This window comes from Typopeltis vanoorti, chromosome 7 (genome assembly GCF_054136105.1).
Source record: "Typopeltis vanoorti isolate ZY-2024b chromosome 7, IOZ_Tvanoo_1.0, whole genome shotgun sequence".
NCBI lineage: Eukaryota > Metazoa > Arthropoda > Arachnida > Uropygi > Thelyphonidae > Typopeltis > Typopeltis vanoorti.
The window spans coordinates 91,996,959-92,017,430 of NC_143555.1; the positions used below are offsets into that span (position 1 = coordinate 91,996,959).

Sequence of the window (20,472 nt, forward strand, 5' to 3'; positions counted from 1 at the left end):
CATTTGCCTTTGGTAATACATATGTCACACTTCCTGTATACCCATACTCACTCACTTCTCCTATTCAACATCTGCACATAGATATCCCCAGTATCCCTGTGCATACATATTATGTTCACAGCACTGTACTATTCTTGAAAAATCTACACCGTTCATGTTATTTGTATTTTGTGCTGATCTACATACCATTTCACTCTCACAACCATTTTATCTTTATCTTAGATCATTGAATAAACACAAAAGAAACACACAGAAATTAATCGTTACATAATTAAAATTCAAAAAGCCAATTCATTATCATAGCAGTCTCATGTCAGAAAGTTAGATTATTTATAAAGTAACTTTTGGTGCTGATTTACATACCATTTCACTCTCACAACCATTTTATCTTGGATCATTGAACAAACACAAAAGAAACACACAGAAATTAATTGTTACATAATTAAAATTCAAAAAGCCAATTCATTATCATAGCAATCTCATGTCAGAAAGTTAGATTATTTATAAAGTAACTTTTGGTAAGTGCATAAATAAATTATTGAAATGAAAAGGCTTCAATTTGGCATAGTAAATTAAAAATAATTAGATATTTTTACATAATTAGACAATGAAAATAGGCAGAAACATTGAAAATATCAGTTGCCTTGCAAATGGAGAACCTATAAAATAAGTAAAAATTTTCAGCTACTTAAGCACAATTTTTAGTGAAGATAGTAAATTAAATATGGAAATAGACAACAGAATCAAGAAAGCTGGTGTGGTAGGAAGTCAACGGAATAAATTTATATGGAATAAGAGAGAAATTAGTCAAAACACTAAATTAGCTGTATACAAGACAGTGTTCAAACCAATTTTAACTTATGGATTTGAGAGCTGGGTTAGAAATAAAACACTTGACCAAAGACTAGAGACCACAGATATGAGAGTCCTGAGAAAGATTAGAAGCATTAACTGATGGCATCAATGGCAATATCATATTAAAAACAAGGATGTTAGGGAAGAACTTGACATTGTTAAGAGGAATATGTTAGCAGAGCTAATCTCAGGTGGTATAGTCACGTAAACAGAATGGGAGAGGAAAGATTAGCAAACAGGTGTTCTCTACCAGGTTGGCAGGAAAAAGACCCTGAGACAGACCAAGATATAGGTGGATTGATACAGTAAAAAGACAGAAACAGAAAAAAAAAAATTACAAGACAGAAATATAAGATCTGATAAGGTTGGAGTCTTGACAGATAACAGATTGATTTGGAGGAAAATTGTTGATAGGAAGTTAGTAATGATGTAAGTTTTTCATGTAGTACTATAGTGAGTCTATGGACTCCCTGGAGGTGTCACGTAATAATAATAATGTTCTGTACATCTCTTGAGGATACATGTCAGGAATTTGGTGATGATGATGAGATATTACTAATCTGTTAGTGTTATAGCCAGATATGATAAAAACTTAAACTGTCATAAATTTCAAAACTTTTTTATGAGAATATAACCATTTATTTCATAAATTATATGGATATTAATAATCTGTTGATGTTACAGCAGATAAGATAGAAACTTAAATAAAAAGTGTTTTTAAATTGACCAGATATGAGAATATAATTTTCAGCATGGGAATTGTCTAGGATTAACACTGCTTAAATATGAATATTATTAATCTGTTGATGTTATTGCCAGATAAGATGTTTTTAAATTTACCAGAGGGTTTATGAGAATATAACCTTCAGCATAGGAACTTCCTAGAACTAGTATTACTTAAAAGACATGACCTCTATCTAGGAGCCCATATAGTCAACTTTTATTAGTGCTTTGAAGTTTGACTGGTCTGACAGCTGTTTAAAACAGTTGGCTCTCATCAGAGCTAGGCAGAACTCTAAAAATGTCAAAAATCCATTCAGTACCATAGCAATCTCAAGTCAGAAAGTTAATTTATAAATAATTATAAATTAGTTCTTGTTATTCTAGTACTAAGACTTATACGTTGGTTAGACATAACTGGTAATTAGTTTACGGAATTAACAACGCATATAAAGTATATTGCTTAAAGGTAACTTTAATGAATAACTTCTATATTTCGGCAATGTCACATTGCCATCTTTGGGAACAAAAATTCGGGAACCATATCTTTATGTTCCCGAAGATGGCAATGTGACATTGCCGAAATATAGAAGTTATGCATTAAAGTTACCTTTAATCAATATACTTTATATGCGTTGTTAATTCCGTAAACTAATTACCAGTTAGTTCTTGTTAGATGCATAAATAAATTATTGGAATGAAGAGCCCTCAGTCTGACATTATAAATTATAGATATTATTAATCTATTGTGTTCTAACCAGATAAGATAAAAATTTGAAAAGTTTTGGAATTTACCAGGGAGTTTATGAAAATATAATCTTTAGCATAGGAGTTGCCTAAGATTGACATTACTTAAAAGACAGCTGTCAGGCCAATGAAACCTCAAAGAACTAATAAAAGGCAACTGTATGGGCTATTGGGCAGTCTGTGTCTTTTAAGTAGTGCCAATCCTAAGCATTTGTAGGATATCTGTATTAAAATTTAGACATCCTACAAATTAAAAATGAAATGAAATTAATAAGTCAGTACTATTTTGTTGTTAGTTAAATGATTTGATGTCACAAGCAAGACATATTATAATGCTATTCTTATCTTCTGCTACTGTTGCTTAAATATAAAATAAATTTATTTAAATTAGATAATAGTTGTGGTTAATTATAATTTTGCATATGAGCTGTCAAAAGTTTCATAATGTTGGTGCTGTTTGTATGTTGACAAACATTGTTTACAAAATCTCAGTTATGAGCACAGCGAAAGCTACTGTTGTAATTCACGTTGCATGAAAGTAACTTGGACTTACCTCAGTGTATAAAGGATTGTGAAATGGAATATTGTTACATTTTCTGCTACTTTAGTCACAAAATTATAATTAAATAAACTTCTGTGCTGTGAAGAAAAACTTCAGCATTTCAAGCCCAATGCTGGAAAACAGTAATAGTAATGGTGACATAATGGTGGACTTCAGATGAAGTTTCTCCATTGCATTTCTGAGCATGTGCAGAAGAAAAAATAACTATTGAATGTTGCTAGGCATTCAACTATTCAGAGAATAGGAAGAGACCACAGCAGAAGAAAACTGAGACATTTTTGTATCTTAAATATATGAAGACTGGGCAGAAATTAGAAGAAAAGCTAGAAATGGAAAAATGAGAGAGAGAGAGAGAGAGAAGTTATCCTTGTATAAAGAGAGAACTGTGAAGTTTATTGTGCTCATTAATCCATATAGGAATTATCTCAGTTAAAGCTGGAAGGAACTTTGTTAATTTCCATTTCTAATAGGAAATGGAAATTAACAAATTAATTTCCATTTCCTGGTAAATGGGCCTGGTAAAGTTTATTTTATTTAGGGTTCTCAGTCTGATAGGTGATTTCTAACTGTTCATATGTTTTAGTTATTTCTACCAACACTTTCATATAGAAGGCAGATTTGTTCTCATATATTAAAACTGTAGCACTTTAAGAATAATGTTGAGACTTTCATATAGAAAGTTAATTCATTCTAAAGTGATATGGTTTTTAGGATGTTTTGTGGTTTTTAGAATAAGGTTTTTATTCTGTGATTTTAAGATGCAGGATGAGTTTTCACTTTTGTTGCTGTCATACAGAGACCAGTTTCTGTGTTAGTATTTCTCCTATGTGAATTCAAGAAGGAATAAAAGTTTCTGTGAGAAGCAAGAAACTAAAATTCCAGACGTTTTGTCCAGAACGTCTGGAATTTTAGTCAATTCATTACTATAGGTAGTCTAAATTTCTATACTTTTCTATGATCTGTCTAAGGCAAAGGATCTAATCTCTGGTACCCTTTTTCTTCTCTCTTCCATCATCTATGTGGATGATGATGATGAGGCCGAATGAACTCTTTCCACTTCTGTCTGTCCTGGGAGAGTCCAAACAATTCTGTCCAGTTCAGTGTCGCTTGTTGTGATTTGGTTTTCAAGTTCTCTTTTATTTTGTCTATCCATCTAATTCTGGGCCGTCCTTTGGATCTTTTCCCTTCCATCGTTGTATTCAAGGCTTTATGACGGTAGTCTTTCTGTTCCCATTCTGGTCACATGGCCAAACTGTCGCAGTCTTCTTTCTTGGATTTTGTCTAGTATTGTTATTTCTTGTTTTAGTTGTTTCCTTATGTCTTCGTTTCTTAGTCAATCCAGCAGAGATACTCCAAGTAATCTTCTTAGCCAACTCATTTCAGTAACTAATAATTTTTTCTCTTCAGCCTTTTTGTGATCCAGCATTCACTTCCATAGAGGAGTATTGGGAGGACCATTGTTTCATAGATTCTTACTTTTGTTACTTGTTTGATGTCTCTCGACTTCCATATTTTATTAAGTTGTTGAAAAGTTTGGGATGCTTGGCTGATTCTTCTGTTTATATCTTTTGTAATTTCACCATTGTACTCAATAACTCCTCGGTAGGTGAAGTTTTCTACCTGCTCTAGATTCTTACTATCAATTTTAATTTTCAGATTGGTGCTTCTTTTTCCTATTTGCATAATTTTTGTTTTGTCTATATTTATGTTTAATCCAGATTTTATACACTCCTCCTTTATTTTGTCAGAAATTCGCTGTAGATTTTCTTCTGTGCTCGCAAGTAATGCAATGTTGTCTGCAAATTTTAAATTTGTTACATTTTTCTCATATATTTTGATTCCAGAGTCTTCATTATTGGTTGCTTCTTCCAGTGTAAGATTGAACAGGTCTGGTGACAGATTGCATCCCTGTCTTACTCCGCTCTCTGTGTGGACCCAGTTGGTTAAGGTGTCCTCCATTCGTACTGCACTTTCAGATTTCTCATACAGATTCTTTATTATTCTTATTGTTTTGTTGGGAATTCCAAATTCTTTCATAGTTTTCCATAGTTCTCTTCTATGGATTGAATCAAAGCAAAGGATCTGATCTCTGGTACTCTTCTTCTCTCTTCCATCATCTACGTGGATGATGATCAGGCCGAACGAACTCTTTCAACTTCTGTCTGTCCCGTGAGAGTCCGAACAATTCTGTCCAGTTTGGTGTCGCTTGTCGTGATTTGTCAGATCTGTAGAAGAATCTGGTACCCTTACCTTTCCTAAAACCTGCTTGTTCCTCAGGCATCTCTTCCCTCAACTTTGGCATCAATTCTATTTAGAATGATCTTATTTGCATGAGATATTAAACTAATAGTTCTATAGTTCTTGCAATTCTTCATATCTCCCATCTTATGTAGTGGTATGAAAACCGACTTCTTCCAGTCTCTAGACCATAATTCTATCTCCCTCCTTGTAATCAATCTATGAAACACTCTTATCTCTCCATCACCTGTAGCCTTAATTAACTCTGCTAGGATTCCATCTGCACCCAGGGCCTTAACAACAGGAGGTTCCAAATCGATATTTTCCTGGTGACAAGGCTTCTCCAAATTTTCTTTATCCTCTCTGTTGTACAGTTCTTCACAGTATTCTTTCCATCTGTTTTTGATTTTCAGTTCTTTTAGTACCTCTCCATTCCTGTTTTTGATGACATTCAATTTGGGCTTAAACTTGTGCTTTAGATCATGAACTAAACAAAACATCCTTTTATAATTGTGCCTCCTCATCTGGAACTCTATCTCTTCACATGTATTAACTGGGGAGTTCTTTCGCTTGGTTGATCAGCGGGAAGGAGTGATGACAAGAGGCCATCCCTGGAAGTTACGAAAGGAAACTGTGAGCAAGAGGGTAAGGAGTGGTTTCTTTGTGTGGAGGGTGGTTGAGCCGTGGAATGCATTGCCTGATGGTGTGGTGGGAGCGAGAACGGTCAGTGAGTTTAAAGAGTGGTATGATAGACTTTGTGTTTCTCAGGGGGGGGACCTCCCCTCAGTGAGTCTTGACAGACTTTATGTCTTAGGAAGGACCTCCCTCGATGAGTCTTTTGACTCCTTGGAGGCCTGAATAATAATAATAATATTAGTATAAAACTTTTCCTTGTCTTGCATTTCGCAGGAAATGGATTTAAAGCTAGATATGGTAGATATTGCATAGATTAAGTCAGAGTCTCTCACAAAGAGACTTGAATATTAATTAAGATCTTTATCAAGGACAGTTAATATAGCATTCAGTCTGTAGAATATATGTAACATTTAAAAATACATATTCCCACACTGGTTTTTCTGTTTTGCAGAGTTTTTTTATTTTTTATTATTATCCCATGGTATTATTACACCTGATCATAGAGGTCAAATTCATGTATTTTATACAGCACCTTTTCTGGGTTGTTATCAAGTTCACATTTGGAAATATTTATGCAATTTAGTAAACGCATTGATGATGCTTCCTCGATGTTACAGATTTTGCAGATGGGGAAGACTTTTATGCCATTGCTAAACTTGATTGGTCTTGTGTGGCCAGTCTTGAGGTGAGAGATCATGGTAATGACACAATGATTAAACTTGGAGTTGATGCTGGCTCCTCGTTTTCTTGCTGAATACCAGTGGTGAGTCATGTCCTGGAGAATCAGTCTTTTCATGTTTTCTTTTTGAGTAGTTTTAAAAAGATTGAAATATGTGGTATCACTGGATGTTGCAGCCATTTTTGCTACTTTATCTGCAGTTTCATTTCCCTTTAATACCACATGGGATGGGATCCATTGGAAAATTATTTCAGAATCCTTATGTAGTTTGTTTATGTTTTTTTGCTATGTCTCTAAATATTTCTTGAGGACTAGTGTAGCAGTTCTTAATAGCTTGAAAGGCTGCTAAGGAATCTGTGAAAAATATAAACTCCTTTGAATTTTGTTTATCCAAATGTTGCAGTGCTCTGTTAATGGCTATTAATTCTGCATGGATGAGTTGCATCCAATACTGTTGTTTTTAGTTCTATATTTTGAGAGCCATAGATGAGTATGCCACTCCCAGAATTGCCATTTGGATTTTTGGAGCCATCTGTGTAGATCTTTATTGAGTTAGATGCATATTCCCTTATTTTTGAAAGAGCTAATGATTTCAGGGTTTTCTAGGCTTTTTTTCTCATGTTTCCCTATTTCAAAGTTGATAACTATATTTTTCCTGTCTTGATTTGGAGAAATGCTAGGTAGTTGGCATTTTATTTGGACAATCCAAGGGAATTTTATTTTCCATAATTTCATGCATTGTCGATTTTTTTCTTTATTCTGTTTCTTGGTTGCCATTTTTAAAAAGTTCACTTGTTCTATGATGTGTGCAAAGTTGGCTCTGTTTTCTACAAATTTTTAGTAAGATTTTCTTGCCACCTGATTTTTAAAGGAACAAGGTTGGATTCGGATTTGCTATTTTTCCAGGAGTTGTATTCCTTAGTCCACATATGATTATAGCTGCATTTTTTTGAATTTTGATAAGCTTGTCTGAACTGGTTTGTGATGTTTACATCCAGATAGGTGAAGTATATTCCATTGTGGATTGGATAATAGAGGTTTTAGTATCAGCTCCCCACTCTTTACCTGAGATATTTTTTATGATATTTAGTCTTTTTGCTCTGACTGCAACATGGTTGATATGTTTATTGAAGCTTAGTGATGGATCCAGAGTAACTCCAAGGTATTTGGGGTTTTCATTAAAGGTAATTAGTTGACTGTGTAGCTTAATCTTTGGTCTCCACTTTCTGAGGTGGTTATTAATGGTAAATACACAAATTTCTGTGTATTTACCATTAGTAGGGTTAATTTTGATTTTTTGGTTTTCACAGTATGTAGATAAACTTTCAGTGGCTTTGTTTAAGTGACCTGCTGTTTCTAGGTTGTTGTGAGCTGAGAATAGGACCAAATCATCAGCAAACAGAGCTATCTTTGTTTCTTTATTTATATTTTTATCTAGATCATTTAAGTAGATGGAAAAAAGGAGTAGGCTCAAAATGCTGCCTTGAGGGAGTCTGTCTTATTTTCACTTTCTTGGAAAAGGTATTATTTATTCTAACTCGAATTGTTCTATTTCTTAGAAAGTCATAAATACAGTTTAGAACTTTCCCTTCTATTCCAATATGACAAAGTTTGGAAAAGAGTTTCTGCCTCCACACCTTGTCAAAGACATTGCTAAAATCTATAAAAGTTGCAATGGTGGATTCAGTAGGTTTGGTCTGGAAGTTATCTTGAATTGTCTGAATTAAGTAGAAAAGTTGATCGGTTATTGCGTGATTTCTTCTAAAGGCAGCCTGAAAATGTGGTAGTATACTATTTTTGTTTAGATAGTAATTCAAACATTGGAGTATCATTTTTTCCATCAATTTGCATGGAATTGAAGTCATTGAAATTGATCTATAACTTCCTGATTGGTCGTGAAGTTTGTTAGGCTTTAAGATTGGTATGATTGTGGCTGTCTTCCAGTCTTTTGAAGCTTTTCCTTGTTTTAGGCTATTGTTGTATAGGCAAAGTAGCCAATCTAGGGCTAGAGAAGGAAGATGTTGAAAGTTTATTTTTCACTTGGTTAGACCATAATAAATTTAGTTTAATCCTTTATCCAAGTGTGAGCAAACAAAGTTTTGCACCTGAAAGTATCTTCAGGGCTGGGGTAAGGTGGTACAACACCGAGCAACTCATTGCAAAGGTGGAGCAAGCTAACATCATTCCTATCTCAGTATCTCCCAAATGCAAAACACATCTCCTTGCAGATATGTATAATGTTATGCCTTAAGGGAAGGGCCACTACCCAGACTAGTTTCGACCTTTATTGAGGTCTCTTCAGTGGGAGCCAGGCCCAAGTGGAGATACCAGGCAGAAGTATGAGCAAGGTCATCTCTACCTATAGGAGTTGCCAAACAGTGTGCCACCTTTTTATTAAATTACTCTGGATTTAGAGAAAGATGTTGAAAGTTTATTTTTCACTTGGTTAGACTATAATAAATTTAGTTTAATCCTTTATCCAAGTGTGAGCAAACAAAGTTTGCGCCTGAAAATATCTTCAGGACTGGGGTAAGGTGGTACAACACCGGGCAACTCGTTGCAAAGGTGGAGCAAGCTTACAGCACTCCTATCTCATTATCTCCCAAATGCAAAACACATCTCCTTGCGGATATGTATAATGCTATGCATTAAGGGAAGGGCCACTACCCAGACTAGTTTCGACCTTTATTGAGGTCTCTTCAGTGGGAGCCAGGCCCAAGTGGAGATACCAGGCAGAAGATATTTTCTTCTGCCAGGCCCAGTCCTGAAGATACTTTCAGGCGCAAACTTTGTTTGCTCACACTTGGATAAAGGATTAAACTAAATTTATTATTATTAGGGAAGGAAGATGTTTGATCCTAATTCCTTGTATATTGTCTGGTCCACATGATTTATTTATATCTAGTCTCTCCAAGGCATCTCTTAATTCAGAGATTGTAAATGGATCTCAGAATAATTTGTTTTTATATTTTGTGGAATTTGCCAGCGTTTTTCTCCTGTTGAGCCTGTTTTGATATTTGATGGGTTTTTCCTAGTATTCTCTAGTTTGCTTATATTTTAAAAATGAAAGGCCAATGTATTTGCGATCTCCCTGTCTCCTATTTTGATATTTCCATCTGAATCTTTTAGCATGTTAGTCTCACTTGTCTTTGGTAGCTCTCTTTGTAAATTAGCAATGTTTCTGAAGTCGGTTTTGCAGAGTTTTTGGGAAGGAAAAAATTCTGCCTCCCCCTCCCCACTAAATTAGCACTGTTGGACTAAATTTGAAATCAGATTGCCTTTTCCAATTAACTGATATATGGAAAGATCACAACTACAGAGAAGGTTTAAGGATTGGCATTACTTATCATAATTAATTCAAATTATTCAATTTTATAATTACACATATGGGGGGTGCTGAAAAGTTTTGATAAACAAATAGAACAAAAAATGATATTAAATGCAACTGATATAACTACAAGAAAGAACATATCTTAAAACCCTTTAACCTCCATGTTTTATCAAATTGTAATAATTTGTTCTTTTTCTTTTAGAATATATAAGAAAACATGTCAGAGATTTTGAAAAAATTCAAAATTATCACAATTTTTCAACACGCGCTCATATTACAGTTATTCATAATTATGCTATTATTAAATTTGTTTAGTATAATATTAAATACACCTGTTATTTATTATAAATGATTGTTGAAAACTTTGAGTAACAGAATATGTTATTTATTCTCATTCTTCATTATTAGATGTTGTTAATTTGCATAACCTTTCACATCTTTACAGGAGAATTTCAAAATGTGTCAGTTGTATTGCCAATAGATGTTATTGTGGTTTCAAAGGAAACAGCTCCTTCTTCCTTCCTTGCAGATATGTTGAAAAATGCATTATGCAATCAAATTGAATTAATGGCCAAATGTTTATTTAAGTTTCAGAAAGTAAGTTAATAGATTTCACTTGGATATATTATATAATGTAAATCTTGATTAACTCAAAATTCAGGGTAGAGTAAGTTCAATTCTCCCATTCTGTTTAAGTGATAATTTATATAATTATTATTATTATGTCACACCTCCAGGGAGTCCAAAGACTCATCGAGGGAGGACACCTACTCTACAACTCTCTGTCTCCACCAACTACAATGAATCGCAACTACACCAATGGCATCTACCACCCGCCACCACTAGTATTTTCAGAGACAATCACAAACATCCATGCCCATGGTGGGATTCGAGCCTGCAGCCTTTTGGCTGGAGAGCTAACCACTTGGCCAACCAGGCCGGCATCATAATCATCATCAAATTCCTAATATGTACTCTTAAGGGGTGTGCAGGATAATATTTTCTTCAAATTATTCTGTCATTTTCCAAGGCCCTAATATTGTCAGATCTTATATTTCGAGTTTCTAAGGCATTTTATCAGTTCGATTAAGCTTGATTGGGTCTTTTTCCTACCATTTCTTGTATTACTAACCTTATTGCTTCCATTCTGTTCAAGTGATCACAATCCTTATGTAAGACTCATACATGATACCTTAAATATGACTTCTGCTTTGATTGAGTCTCAGTATCTTTGGATCTAGCTTCCATTGATGAAACCTCACTACAGGTAGAAACCGATCTATATAGTGACACTTCCCATGATGCATAGCAATATACACATCTGAAAAGAAGTATGCTGCACATTATGGGATATTGAGGCAATTGAGCTGAAGTCAACTGCCTCTATATACTTAAAGTTACTTTACATGCAAACTTTGTTTGCTTATACTTGTGTGAAGGATTAAAACAGGAATATAATTTCTTGTCTAGTTAATTTAACTTCTTCGTATGCTGCAATTAGATTATTTCTACTCACACATTCTTGAATGATAATGATTTCAGGTTCTTTTCTGATATCTTCAGTTTTAAAACAATTCCTACTGATGCTGTATTTTTGCTGTCATGATTTTTATCAAACTTTTATGTCTATGGTAACTAATTTTTAATCAGCAGTTTTATTTCTTGCCCAACTTATGACTGGGAGTGTGGACGAGGTGAAACCGAACTGATTGTGAATGGAGATGATGATATGAGAACTGGAAAGCAAGTTGGATGGGGAACCGAGGGAGGTCAGGGAGATATAGTGTAAGGAGAGTGTATTCTGAGAGCAGTAATGAATGCATATACGGGGGATTATCAGCATAGTAATTGGATGGCCTGGATGCAAGGAAGTAGTTGAATCTGGGAGATATATATACGAAAAAGGGTAAAGATGAATGCACAAAAGCAGGTGAGAAGTCATAAATGAGGAGTGGCATGGGTAGGACTGGTTATGGACTAAGAAATGAATTGCTGTTCTTATTTTACAAATGCCAGGAGTATCAGAAATAAGGACAATAAAGTTGTTGAATTGATTGAGATTATTCTCCCTAAAATAGTTGGAGTAAGTGAAACATGGTTGGATGAGATTGATTGTTATCCTGATGGGAATAGAAATGGAAAGTTATAATGTTTTTCACAAAGATAGGAAAGGCATGGGGGTGGGCTGCTGATGATAGCAGTGGAATTATGTCCACAGAAGGTTGAGATAAGTGAAAAATAATAGCAGTGGTTTTGAAGTATTATGGTGAGGTGTAGGTTGATGGGATGAGATATTGAGTTGGGTGTTACCATAGGCCAGGGAATATTGAAAGTGGAGACAGAGAAATGTATAGGCAACTTGGCTTATGAGCACAAGAGAAAAGTGATCATTATGGATCGTTTTAATTATGGTGATACTGATTGGAATGAAGAGAAATAAGGAAAATGAATTTCTTGAGTTCTTAGGCAATGTGTAATGGAGGGCACACAAAGGTTGAGAGGCTTAGATCTGATTATATCATCAGAGGATATGATTTTGAACAATGTGTCTAATCTTCCCCAAGTTGGTGAGAGTGAACTATGAAGTGATCATCTCAGTTGTTTCCAGTCATATGAGAACTTCTGTGAAGAAGGAATTTATGTGGAACTACAGAGCCAGTAATTATGAAAAGCTTAGGAGGCAACTAAGAGCTATACATGGAAAGAGGAGTTGAGTGTAAAGGAGACAGATACCTTTTGGGCATTGATCAAGAATGGTTTAACTGCAGCAGTGTCTGAGTGCATTTCAAATGTGAAGATGCTAAATAAGGCAGGAACAGAATGGATGAATGAGGGGATTTATCATGAAATCAGGAAGAAGGCTCTGTGTAGAGGCAACACAAGGTAAATCTTTGTAATAATCATTTCCATGAAAAGGTACATAGAGCAGTCCAGGAAGGTGGAAGCAACAAAAGTGGAGCATGAGCAGAAATTAGAAAATCAAACCCAAGAAAAGTCTTAGTGAGTTCTTTCGATATGTGCAAGTAAAAGAAAGAATAACAGTGGCAGGATGATGTTAATGACAGCAGTAGATTGGTAGCTGATGCAGAGGATATATGAAGAGGGAGGTTGAAAAGTTCTGATAAACACCTAGAACAAAAATTATATTAAAGCAACTGATATATAACCACAAGAAAGAACATATCTTAAAACCCTTTAACCACCATGTTTCATCAAATTGTAATAATTTGTTCTTTTTCTTTTACGATATATAAGAAGAGTTGCTTTAATATAATTTTTGTTCTATGTATTTATCAGCACTCCCCCTTCAACTATGAAGGGGACTGAAAACCCCCCCTTTCATAATTGAAGTATTCAATTAGAAGTTTATCAGAGTATTTTATCTTTGTAAAGACATCATCACGAGAAGCTGGAATTTAGAGGTGTTATGGTGGAGAAAGGATTGATGGTGGGTGAGCAGGAGGTATATGAGAAATTAAGTAAACATAATGCCAATAAGGCAGTAGGACCTGAGAGCATATCAATACATGTTTAGAAGGAATGCTCTAGGGAAATAACAACACCCTTGACACCTGTTTAACACAAGTCTTGCAACTGGATAAGTCCCAGAGGAGTTCAAAGTGGGAAAAATTGTTTCATTTTACAGAAGGAGAGTGGGGAGGGGAGAGGAATAAGATTAAGGCTAAAAATTATAGGCCAGCTTGTGTATTTGAAGATTAAGGTGTTAGGGAGGATGGTGAAGACCAGGATTAAGAATTGGGATGATAATAGCAGAATTCTCTTTGACACCATATCCAGTGAATTCATCAATCAGCTTATGTACTACAACAACTTGATGAATTCACTGTATAAGGGAGATGCATATACAGTGGTATACTTTGATTTTTCAAAGTATTTCGATACACTGCCACATGACAAGCTGGTAGTTATATTGCAATGAATGTGATTGGATAAGAGACTAGCGAATTGGATAGATAATTGGCTGTCAGATAGATATCAGTGGATTGTGTATATGAGAGTAATATCTCAAAAAAGGAAAGTCACTAACAGAGTACTTTGGGGGTCTGTCTCAGGGCTATTATTGTTTAACTTGTATGCAAGGATATTGGGATATTGTTAGCAGTTGTTTGCTAATAATGCAAAGTTGGAAAGAACTATGAGGAATAAAGTAGATGTTGTGGCTTTGCAGGAGGATTCCAGTAGACTATGTGAGGGAAGTTATCAGTTTAATGTTTCAAAGTGCAGTGTCTTGAAATTTGGTGGAAAGATTATGATATAATTAATGGAGAAATTGTAAAGGAAGTGGAAGAGATCTGGAAGTGATGGTGAACAGAGACTTTAGAGTTTAGAGGTCACATTGCTAAAATTATAAGAACACCACAACAACAATTAATGGAGAAATTGTAAAGGAGGTGGACAGAGACTTGAAGTTTAGGGATCACATTGCTAAAATTGTAAGAACACCACAACAAATTATGGCGATAATGAGGAGGACATTGACATATAGATGCAAAGAGGTTATGGTTACCTTGTATAAGGATTTGATCAGGCCACATATAGACTACTGTGTGCAGATTTGGTCATCTGCTTTTCAAAGGATGTATTGGAGAGGGTCCACAGAAGGTTCACTAAGTCATTGTTGGATCTATGAAATATCAGAATAGGAGAGATGGAGGGAGGGCAAGTTGCAGAAACTTGTGATTAGAAGGAGAGGGATATAATTGAGAATGTACGTTTGGTAAGGGGTGTTACCAGATTGATGTAGAGATTTTTTATAAAGGGAACAAGAGGCCATCCTGGAAACTGTATAAGGAGGGTATTAGCAAGGAAACGAGGAGTAGGTTCTTTGAATGGTTGGTGAGTAGAATGCATTGCCTGAAAGTGTGGTAATTGCAGAAACTGTGAATGGGTTCAGTTCACAGTTAGTGGATCTTTTTGCATGAGTGTGGACCTCCTCCAGTATGTTTTTTGACTTCATTGAGATCTGCTGTTAATAATAAAAAATAATATCTTTCAGATATATAAATTAAGTAATTTGAGCTCTGGTATACTAATTTATGTCTTACTCCATATAAAGTAATAGTGATATGGTATGTTTGCTAAACAAATAATAAACAGTATGGTAACTTCCCACATGAAAAATGTGGAACACAGGAAATATTCTCACCTGCATTCTCAATGAACTGCATAAAGAATAAGTAAATTATTTCTTCTATTTAGGTACAATTTTTATTGAAGATGGCAAATCAAATTTAGAATAGTGTGCCCTCTCATGATGAGTCCTTGGAGATGTCATGTTGCAATAATAATAATAATAATAATAAATTTTGTATCAGGTTTAATGCCACTTTCCTTCATAATGTGATCAATATAGATGATGAATAAGAGAGCAGAGAATGTGTATCCTTGCATTATAATTGATTTTATATTTAGTCATCTTTTTCTACTTCCTTTAATTGTCTGCTGACTCACAAGTACAGGTTATGCATAATATCCCATTTACATTTGTATTATTTTTAACAGCTATTCTCTTGTCACCTTATCATATGCCTTTTCCTAATCTACAAAAGATAAATATAGATCATTATTATATCTCCATAATTTATCAACTTTTTCATCTTAAAGTGAAAATCCTTACAACCTTTATTTTTCCTGAACTTATCTGTTCTTCTCCATGTTTCCCTTCCACTTTTTTTAGCATCTTCATAAATATACTTGCATAAATCATATCTGGAAGAATTTCCCTATTTAGTAGGGAAATTCTTCTGTAATTCTCACATTCAGTTTTGTTTCCCTTTTTTATACCTGAATACTCTGCAAATTCTGCTCCAATCATCTGGAATTCAACCTTTCTGAGGAAGTTTTCTGAATTATGCAGTGTAGCCACTCTAAAACTTTTTGTTTTCTGATAAATTTTTCTTCAATCAGATATCACTATTCCAGTTGCATTTCTACATTCAGGCTTTTGATGGCTTTTTCTACCTCAAGTTTCGATAATGTGCTCCTGATTGCATTCATCTTGGATGTTTTCTATTACTGCTTTATCACTTGCTTGTCTCATTTAGCAATCTTTCAAAATGATTAATTCAGACATTTAGAAAATCTTCAGTTTTCAGCAAACCATTATCATTTCCCATTCCTTTTACAGTAATCATCCTCGATTTTACTTTTTCAGTTGCCTCCAGAACATTTTATCATCTTCATGACACTTTTGTATATTTGTATACAAATTTGCTTTCTTAAATTTTTCTTTGTGTTAACTTTGACTTACTTGATATGACTTGTTATAGGGTTTAATGGAATAAATGCAACACATATAAATAATTAAACAACACATGTAATCACTCCAATATTTCATCTTAGTCACTGAGACATCATCATCAGGGAAATAATATTAAAATTGCAAAAACACACACAAATTTGCACAAACAATAAGTGGAAATGATTACACTGCAAGCCTCATGAAGGGTGCCCTCTATGCTGTTGGCTAGTTTTAGCTATGTTGAGTGGAATCCTAAGAATTAAGGTTTCCCAAATCTCGTGAAGTTTAATGCAACGATATTTGTTAAGATTAGGTCATTTTTTTTTTAATTCTAAAAAAAGTCTTACAAATTTGTATTTTTTGTGGTGAAGTATAGTAGTTTATTTACCATTTTATTCTGTGCAAGGTATCCAAGGCATGGTCAGCAAGTCCTGACTGATCATACTTATGACAACAGATGTATTTTTTTATATTCTTCTAGGCAGATGTTAGCAGATCTCCCAATTTGACCATAATAAGTTGCAGGAACAAGGAACTTTGAAACACCTGGAACTGATAGAGGAAGTAGAGGATCTTTCGGAGAGCAGATCAGGATAACCAGCTTTAGATAAGGTTTGAATGCCATGCAGAGATTTTACTTTTTTAGAGTTGTGGCTATTTTTTCTGAGGTCCACAGATATAAGGAACAGTGACTACATTACTATAGTCAGCATGTTGAGAGGAATGTGAGGAGATGAGAAGAACAGTTAATTTGTTGATCTCTTTGGCATTGTAGCCATCTCAATATTGTTGAGAAGGGGAAGATGATCAGAAAGTGTATGTATGTATCTACCTATGTGGGTGGATAAACTGAGATAGAAAGAATGCCATTGGGAAGATGTGTAATTAGATATGAATATGATACTTGATAAGAATTTTCAGTATGCTTTCTTGTTTTTCCATCACTGCCTGTTTAACTTCCAGTATCCACCATGAAGTTGAGATTTTCCTGTCTTTGCACTTCTGAAAGATGCTAAGTTTTGATTGTTTGTAAAACTTTTGTACATGTTTTTCTTTTCAATATGAAATTTGTTCTTATCCTTCTCAAAACTAATAGTGATGACTTAATATCAACCAGAATTAAGATAACTACAATAACAGTAACATAGTCAATAAGACTCTTCTTCTTTCTTATATGTTCTTCCATTAGTAGTTATGTGCCTTAATAATGAGCTAAATATTTGGGATTGTATTCTGTATTAGCTTAAACTAAAATAAATGATGGTACAACATGACGAAATTTCATGTGTGTTGGGACATTGCCTGTTTAACCCCCCCCCCCTTTCTGCTGTTTTCATCAGGAAACCAGGGTGAATATAATATCGAAACAGCTGCTACTGGGTACAAGCTCTAACTCAACAACATGAGAATTCATGATAGATAGAATTCACCATCAGCATAAGAAGTAGCATCGAAAAATAATTGCACTCTATTTTCCACTGCCATTCATGCTATTATGTTGCAATCAGTCACTCTATCTTACCGTGAGATGCACTCTCTTTCTCTGTTTCTTCTATGCCTACACTCATAGTCTGCCGTTGTCTCTTTTGCCTTCCACTACTCGCATTCAAAGAAGCCTCATAGTTTATGAACATGTCACATTTTCTTCATACTCACTCACTTCCTTTATTCAACCCTCCACATAGATATCCTTAATATCTTCCCATGCATACATATTAATTATGTCAGCATATCATTCTCAAAATTGCAAAACATTCACATTATTTGTATGATCATGCCGATCTATGTAACTGACTTCACTCTCTCTCTCTCTCTCTCTATCATTTTTTCTCAGGTCAACGAACATCCACAAAGAAACACACTGAAATTGATCACTGTATAATCTAACATTCAGCTGAATTCTGTGTACCAATCTCAACCATCACATACAAAAATTCAATACTCAGGTATACACTATTGATATTGCCACATAATAAATATAAAAATTTATCTTTCTGTGCTAACAGAACAACTTTCCTCTTATGTTTGCCATGTGTCAGTTTTTAATTACAATAATTAAAATCATCCACACTGATTACACAGTCCAACACAATTTTTGCTGACTTTTATATGAGACTTGTTTTTTACTAATTTGGGCGCACTGATTTCTAATATCAAACCCATTTTTCACTATCATGTCAGGTTTTTCCTCTATGGCATTTTCTTTTTGCTAATTTGTAAGTTTTTGATAGTTTTAAGGAGGCAGTACTATTTAGAGGATCAAAAAAAATCGATTTTTTAATATTATTTTCTGAAAGTATGTACTTTTAAAAATCTGTTCCTAACTTTTTATCAAGAAATTCGAAAAATTCCCCAAGATATAGTCTATTATTCAAAGCGGTGCGCAGATCAGAATCGGAGCGCTCACCGCTCTCGCTTGTTAGTAAACGAATAAATGCGTAAGAACCTGCAATGACATGCACTGGCGCTTTGAATGTGTGAGAGAGGCCGATAATTAGATACATAACTATTTAACAATATTCATTAAAAATTGCAAGAATATTTATAAAAAAATAACAATTTTACTTACACATGAGTTTTAGGGAATAAATTTTTGTTTGTAGCAATTTCTGCTGTGTGTTCTGTTTTGGCAATCCTTTTGAATACTCCAACAGTAGTTGGCCATCATGTGAGAATCCCATCTTCCTTGGTACCGATCTTCCATAGTTTTTAAGTCTTGATGAAATCTTTCGCCTTGTTCATCGCTTACAGCACCTAAATTCTTGGGAAATCTATCAAGATGACTGTCTAGGAAATGAAGCCTTATGCTCATGTTGCAACCTAGGCACTGGAAATTTTCAAGCATTGTTTCCACTAGATCTTTGTAATTGCACGCTTTTTTGTTTCCAAGAAAATTATTCGCAATCATCGTAAATGAAGTCCAGGCCTCTTTCTCAATTTCGTTCATAGAGTTGATGAAATTTGGGTCTCTCATTAAAGAGTTCTAATTTGCGGTCCATCAAATACACCGGCTTTAATTTTTTTATAACTAAGTCGTGGATATTTTTCACATATGTATTGGAAACAGTCACCTTGTAAATCTAAAGCTTTAACATACTGCTTCATAAGACCTAGTTTGATGTGTAGAGGTGGAAAAATGATTTTTTCTCTGTTGATTAAAGGTTGATTTATAACATTCTGTTCTCCAACATTTAAGGATATTCTAAGAGGCCAATATTTCTGACTCCAGTGTTGGTTTCTAGCTCGAATATTCCAGAAGCATAGAAAACACGGAAATTTTGTATATCCTCTTTGAAAGCCAAATAAAAAATTCACCATTTTAAGATCCACACAGATGATCCAATTATGGTCTGTATATTTTAATAACTTCAGAACCTTTTTAATGTCCTCATATGTTTCCCTTAAGTGTACTGAATAGCCAATATGAATTGAGCCATATACATTCTCATTGTGTAGTAAGACACACTTGAGACTTCTGCTTGAACTGTCGATAAATAAACGCCACTCATTTCGATGATATTGTACAACACTCATTTCAGTTAGTAAATCAGACACATTGTTACAGTAAACAAACCCACACTCGTGTTTAAAATATTGTACAAGATTACTTTCCCTGCTACGATAAAAAGTTATCTTCGTATCTTGCTCCAGTAAGTTTTTTTCATTTAATCTTGAAGCTAACAATTCCGATGATTCCTTCGATAGGCCCAAATCTCTTACTAAGTCATTCAATTCCGCTTGTGTAAAACGTTGCGGTCCAGAACTAGAAATTAAATTTTCATTGTCTAAATCAGGGGTGCTTAAGGGTCAAAGCTGTATAACTGAGAGGAGACCTCCACATAGCCTTTAAAGGAATGCGGAGAACCGACCAGGGCTTTTGACCTAATGTCCAATCCTCACCTTCTCGTGGTGCACCCTGTTGGGTATCTACTTTGATACTGAACAAACGAGGATGGGCTAGCAATTTGGGATTTAGCCGACCAAATTGTATTCTTATTGGTTAAACCAAAATAAAAAATGATGGTACAACATGACAAAATTTCATGCCGGCTGGGGCGTCGCCTGGTTAAACAAGGCCCTTGTTATTTTCGCCAGGGAACCAGGGCGAACAGCGAAAAGTCAGCTACTGGAACAAATCTGAAAACAAACCCCAACTCAACATCACCAGAGTTAAAGATCGGTACTATCAACGTAAGAAGCCTGAATGGCAAAGAAAAGGAGCTAGCTGAGGAATTAGATAAGTACCAGATCGACATAATAGGGGTGACTGAAACAAAAAAGACCAAAACTGGTGAGATCTTTCTGAGCAATAAATACAAAATGTTATATTCAGGCAATGACAATCAAGGAAAAGAAGGAGTAGCCATAGTATTCAACACAAAATACGAGGCTAATCTTCTTGAATGGCAGTCAGTCTCAAGTAGAGTAATGTGGGCAAATAT

The 20,472-nt window shown here is 34.6% G+C and overlaps 1 protein-coding gene across 1 annotated transcript in view; it reads left to right on the forward strand.

The window, feature by feature from the left end:
- Ufsp2 (UFM1 specific peptidase 2) overlaps window positions 1-20,472 on the forward strand; it is a 245,905-nt gene that overhangs the window by 94,604 nt on the left and 130,829 nt on the right. The window contains exon 6 of the mRNA XM_090396020.1: window positions 10,214-10,365. Coding sequence (XP_090252146.1) covers window positions 10,214-10,365 — 152 coding nt within the window. The remainder of the gene's footprint in view (window positions 1-10,213; window positions 10,366-20,472) is intronic.